At 39.0% G+C, this 6,748-nt stretch overlaps 1 protein-coding gene across 1 annotated transcript; it reads right to left on the reverse strand.

The window, feature by feature from the left end:
- Positions 1-3,512: 3,512 nt before the first annotated feature.
- LOC106582634 (transmembrane protein 74B) lies at positions 3,513-6,521 on the reverse strand. The gene is made up of 2 exons (XM_014165879.2): positions 5,924-6,521; positions 3,513-4,921 (listed from the first exon to the last, which is right to left on the reverse strand). The coding sequence occupies exon 2, from the start codon at positions 4,862-4,864 to the stop codon at positions 4,124-4,126; it is 741 nt and encodes a 246-aa protein (XP_014021354.1). The 5' UTR covers positions 4,865-4,921; positions 5,924-6,521; the 3' UTR covers positions 3,513-4,123.
- Positions 6,522-6,748: the final 227 nt, after the last annotated feature.

Below are 6,748 nucleotides of genomic sequence, written 5' to 3' on the forward strand. Positions count from 1 at the left end.
AAATGTCTTGTTAATAAACTATAGTTTGACAAGTCGGTTAGGACATCTACTTTGTGCATGACACATGTAATTTTTCCAACATTTGTTTACAGATTATTTAACTTATAATTCACTGTATCACAATTCCAGTGGGTCAGAAGTTTAAATACACTAAGTTGACTGTGCCTTTATACAGCTTGGAAAATTCCAGAAAATGAATTCATGGCTTTAGAAGCTTCTGTTAGGCTAATTGACATCATTTGAGTCAATAGGAGGTGTACCTGTGGATGTATTTCAAGGCCTACCTTCAAACTCAGTGCCTCTTTGCTTGACATCGTGGGAAAATCCAAAAGAAATCAACCAAGACCTCAGAAAATAATTGTAGACCTCCACAAGTCTGGTTCATCCTTGAGAGACATTTCCAAATGCCTGAAGGTACCACGTTCATCTGTACAAACAATAGTACGCAAGTATAAACACCATGGGACCACACAGCCGTCATACCGCTCAGGAAGGTGACACGTTCTGTCTCCTAAAGATGAACGTACTTTGGTGCGAAAAGTGCAAATCAATCCCAGAACAACAGCAGAGGACCTTGTGAAGATGCTGGAGTAAACAGGTACAAAAGTATCTATATCCACAGTAAAACCAGTCCTATATCGACATAACCTGAAAGGCCGCTCAGCAAGGAAGAAGCCACTACTCCGAAACCGCCATTAAAAAAGCCAGACTACGGTTTGCAACTGCACACGGGGACAAAGATCGTACTTTTTGGAGAAATGTCCTCTGTTCTGATGAAACAAAAATAGAACTATTTGGCCATAATGACCATCATTATGTTTGGAGGAAAAAGGGGACGCTTGCAAGCTGAAGAACACCATCCCAACCGTGAAGCACGGGGGTGGCATCATCATGTTGTGGGGGTGCTTTGCTGCAGGAGGGACTGGTGCACCTCACAAAATAGATGGCATCATGAGGCAGGAAAATTATGTGGATTTATTGAAGCAACATCTCAAGACATCAGTCGGGAAGTTAAATCTTGGTCGCAAATGGGTCTTCCAAATGGACAATGACCCCAAGCATACTTCCAAAGTTGTGGAAAAATGGCCTAAGGACAACAAAGTCGAGGTATTGGAGTGGCCATCACAAAGCCCTGACCTCAATCCTATAGACAATTTGTGGGCAGAACTGAAAAAGCATGTGCGAGCAAGGAGGCCTACAAACCTGACTCAGTTACACCAGCTCTGTCAGGAGGAATGGGCCTAAATTCATCCAACTTATTGTGGGAAGCTTGTGGAAGGCTACCCAAAATGTTTGACCAGAGTTAAACAATTTAAAGGCAATGCTAACAAATACTAATTGAGTGTATGTAAACTTCTGACCCACTGGGAATGTGATGAAAGAAATAAAAGCTGAAATAAATAATTCTCTCTACTATTATTCTGACATTTCACATTCTTAAAATAAAGTGGTGATCCTAACTGACCTAAGACAGGGAATTTTACTAGGATTAAATGTGAAAAAGGAATTGTGAAAAACGGAGTTTAAATGTATTTGGTGAAGGTGTATGTAAACTTTCAACTTCAACTGTAATTGTGATAACATAAGTTCTTGTGTGGTTTTTGTGTGTAAAATGTGAAGATGATATCATGCTAACCGACATTCAATCGTCAAATGTCAACATACATCAGTATTGCATCAACCATAATACATAAATACTGTGAGCATTATTGTGATGCCACAGTTGTTCACCTTTTGGGATAGTTTACATTCATTCATGATCCTTGAGTGAGAAGTAGCCTAGTCTCAGATCGTGTTGGTGCTATCATGTCAACTCCTTGTCATCTTTGGCATGACAAAGAGTGACATGATGGCAAAAACAGACTGGTACCCAAAATAAGTGAGAAGGTATTGAAGTGTATTCCAGTTGTGCATATGTGAAATGTATGTATTCACATGTAATAACTGAAAACTTAGACTAGCAGGGCCTTTATGAGTCCAACATCTCTGTAGTAATACAACATTACCTAACATTCATCAAACACAATCAGATTAACATGGACATTCAACGGATCCTCTCTTTTTAACAGTTTCAATAACAAGCAATGCAACATTACTCTTGGTCATAACCTATAGACAGACACTTTATTGATTGTTGAAAACACCATTATAAGAAAAAGCCACCTAAAACCTTGAACTGATATCTACAGCTAGATTGCTCTGCAAGTTTCATCAATGTACAATACTTATGAGTAGGCCTATGACGTGAACAGCTACAATTGTGGAGGTCAAATATTTTCTACGTTACATTGATCCAACAATGGTTCTGTATATATACTGTATAGAAATAGTTGTTAAATATCTGTAAACTTAATTCTCTGATATATTGTCTATATTTGTTGTGAATATAATATTAACTCCATGATTCAAAATGAAAACAATGGCCACCTTTACATAACTTACAGTATATATGGCTAATACCAGTAAGCCAGATATTTGTAATTTCTTCCAGGAAAATGTGCTCCTCCTTTCCAAAAGTGCACTTGCCAATATAGAGACCAACAATGAGTGTACAACACGGCATTTGAATTATTTGATTATTTTATGTTATTTTACTTAGTATTATTACTATTATTATTTGTTATTATTGTTTCACTCACTTCTCTTTGACCTGCATTGTTGGAGCTCTGAGCATACGAATTTCAATGTACCCTACAAACACATCTGCAACCCTGTGCATGTGACTAATACACTCTGATTTAGATTTGTTTTTATGTTGGGCTATTACATGTATTACATACACTGAAGGGATATCAACTTCGCAGTTGAATTGTAAGAGAAGAAACATTTCCAAAGCCTCAGTTGATGTTAAAGGAGCCTTAGCTTTTAATCATTAATATGCTTTCTGAGCCTTATAAATTGTCTCATTCAGTTGCTCTATATGTAATGCATCATCAGATGGTAAGAAAATCAGAATCTGTATTACTAGTACTTTATTCTTACCACTTTCTTTAGAAGTGATTAGCTTTCTCCATTAAATCATTTGAAAAGGCCTTTGGTTTGCATGAAATAATTTGGTCTATAGTAATATTTCATTTGGATAATAACTGTTATCTGGAGGCGATATATTCCATTATCATGAATGTTTGATATTTATAATAAATAAATATTGTGCGGCTGCTGTTTAACATGCTGATTTGAAAAGAGAGAGAGGGGGAGAGAAAGAGAGAGATTTATTCTTCCAGCTCCATTATTCCATTGCAAAGTTTCATAAGGACTTCTATTATATATGATCTATGTTACCAAATGGCTCTAATGTATTTTTAAAGATAAAAGGCTAAATTTGTAGCAAACAACTGGGACAATTATAGTATATAATTATGACCCCATTTCTTTGGTCAAGACCTTGCATGATGGTGTGTGTGTGGACATTCTCCTTAACACATTTTGGAGGAAAAGTTGTGCCGGTTCTCCACATTTGGTATATATATTTCTACATCATTATGAAATAAAATAATCTGTTGTTTTCTTAAATTCAGCAAAAACCTGTCCCAAAGCCTCTGATGCATATCTAACATTTCACTTGCTTAGATGTTTTTGTTTGTGCTGCTGTATATTCTTGCCAAGACCACGTTATAATAACAACCAACAGGTTAAGTCGCTCCAGTGAGTTGCTACATATTTAACTTGGCTTATTGGCTCACATGAGCTTAGTATGTTAGCATATGTGTACACAATTTACAGTGACCAACTTTTTAAGGCATTGTATCCTTACATGATAATAATAACAACAACAGCATTTGTAGGCCTATACATATTGTATATGTTTTGTTCATTAACAATGTGATAAATATATTATCCAGACATATATTCAAGTCTTGAAAAGATGCTGATAGCCATCTGTTTACAGCATGTCAAGTTAGCCTATACAATGAGTTCCTCAAGGATGCCCATTGTGCTTTTCAGATCCATCTCAGTCTCTGATTTGATCCTACATCCAACAATACATGATGTGTAGTTCCAGATGTGCTCTTAGTCTTAACCACATTCAGCTTACCTTGCTTTCTTCACTTTTCACAAAGCCCCTCAAGCAATGATTACAACCCTTCACACAGTCTGTGGATAGAAACGTGCTCAGATTGTGCTACTCCTGTCGGGTCCCACTGGACATCTCTGTTCCATTTGTACTTGTGGCTGGAGCTGTGGTGCCAGTGTGACTAGGTTCACATTCAACAATAGATTCTCCCCCCTCGCCCAACTGTCTCATCCGCAGGTGAATCGACCCGTACGTCTTCCTGGGTTGGACAAAAGTCCTCTGGCGGTACAGCTCACCTTTGCATATGGACACCATTAGCAAGATGGACAAGAGCATCCCCCCTAGAGTCAACAGTCCCAGGCCTGCTATGATACACTTGTCGAGGTGCGAGCCCAGTTGTGCGTAGTACATCTCCAGTTTCTCCATCTGACGAGCTGACACCAGGTCTGGGTTGACCTTAGCCTCTCGAGGGATGGTGTATGCAATGATTACCAGTACTATTCCACCCACCAAGAACACCAGGGCAGATATGAACCCATAGTCGACAGAATGGTCATTGAAGTCAGTCACATGGCCCTCCTCAGACCTGGGTGACAGCTCATTTCGCTGGAAAGGCTGGGGTTGTGTCTGGTAGCCCCTATCATTAGACATGGACCGATGAACACTCGAGCTGGCTGGGTCACTGAACCTCATCTCGTGCTCTTCTTCCTGATATGACGTGTTCTCGATTCCAGCTCTGGGCGCTGTCCGAGGTCCTTGTCCCGGAGTTGTAGCGGCCTCGCAGGCAGCGCGCTTGTCCCCATCCCCCAATTCATGGAGCTCTACGGCATTCACAGACTCCATCGACATTCAGTGGATCTGCTCATGTCGTTAAATTATGCCGCCCTTAATTATTTTGCTGAACACCTGCAGGAATTTATGAAATTATGAAATAGACATTGACATGTAGGCTATTACGCATGCTGTGCCTGCCTCTCAAATTTGAATAGTCCACCATATTTAGTGAAATCTAAACGTAATTTAAATCGAAATAGAATATTCTAGGTTAACAAAGGCCACAATATATTTCTTTAAATGAGATAGAATAACATATGCAGCCGTCACGAAACAATAATTATTTCAAATTAAAGCATTGAAGTGTGTAAACCTTGGTCATGGAGAGCGCATTTCTTAATCAGGCAAAACACTGCCTAGAAGTGCACTGATCACATTGAACGCTGGCAATGTTAACAATCCAAACCCGCATTTACTGATCCATATAGGCTATTTTAATCATACGTATATTAAACACTTCACTGTTGATTCGCAGATTGTAGACTATTTATTTGGGAATAAATGCATCCCTCGCACCATTTAAGCTCGATGGAACGCCACCATGTAGTGCTACTGCTGTAAACGGGGTGGAGAGAGCCAAAAAACGTTTATATATTATTAACAAGAACAGCCTTTTTCATTATCATAATCATAGCTCATCTGCTAATTGTAGACTACCAGATCTAGAGATTGACGAGGGTCTAGCTGTGTGACAATAGGCTGTAGGCTAAATATTTACCTCAAACAGTCGGCTACTGACACATTTTCTATATGAATTAGGTCTACATATCATGAAATCCCTTCAATTTTAGCACACGATAGAGGTTTAATAGTTTTTAAAAACAGTGCACAATCAACACTGGCATGACCTTGATGACCATCACAATAACGTGGCCTATTTATTAAATGATATGTTACGTTTTAAGAGGTCGATATCTATATATAGGCCTATGCGTCAATGAATCAAAGAGGACAAATATTCAACAAGAATCACATTAGCCTACAATACTATAACAAACATCCTATGCATAAAAAAACAGACGGCCTACTACTCTCTTGATATATCAATATTAAACGCAATAAAGGAAAACCTACCCCAGGTGTTGACGCACCAGTGATAATATTTTTTTTTGTACAAAGATGCCGGTTGCGAGTGAGACGGAAAGACCTCCAGAGCGACTGGCCATGCGCAAACAAACAGTGCCGTGAAATTGGTGGTTGAAGGCGAGCGCATCGCTTCAGTCGGTAGTAGAGCCTTCAGTCATATTAAAAGCATAACCTGCACACAGAGCTGTAACTACATATGAGGACGAGATCCGATCCGGACCTGGGTAATATTTCCTAATTTGTAAAAAAAAATATATATATATCCTATTTCTATATTTTATACACAATAAAGAAATCAATTACGGATCAACATCTAAATATTATTCCCAGCATTGATCAAAGCTCAGAACGCTTATAGGCCTATTCTTGATCGGAGTTTCTAACCACGCCTGTCTCTTTGTGAACGAGTAGAATCATTTGTTATGTTCGCCTGCCACCCTCCTGGATTTGCCTCCTGGATTTGCCTTTTTAACAGCAAATTCACCCCTTTCTCTATCGGCTTCCTCCGAGGGCCTGAGACGTGAAACGACCTAGCCTACCCCAGCTCGCAGTCGGCTCAAGTTTGTACCCTGTCATGATTCACACGTGTCATTTAATTTCACAGACAGAACAATGAGACAGAAATTCCACCGGATGTATAAATGTAAAGCATTCTCTTGGCTTTTCCACTCACTACCAAACTTAGTCCACTCTGCAGTGGGAGAAGATGTAACGAGATGGATTACATTTTTTATCTCAATAAAATTTTCTGTTCCCAAAACTAAAATCTGTTACGAACAGAGTGAACTAAGTTTTGTAGACCTTACGCTTTTC

Source organism: Salmo salar, chromosome ssa22 (assembly GCF_905237065.1).
Source record: "Salmo salar chromosome ssa22, Ssal_v3.1, whole genome shotgun sequence".
Taxonomy (NCBI): Eukaryota; Metazoa; Chordata; class Actinopteri; order Salmoniformes; family Salmonidae; genus Salmo; species Salmo salar.

Bases quoted from the DNA above. Each gene is read 5' to 3' on its own strand.
- LOC106582634 (XM_014165879.2), bottom strand. From the start codon at position 4,864: ATGTCGATGGAGTCTGTGAATGCCGTAGAGCTCCATGAATTGGGGGAT.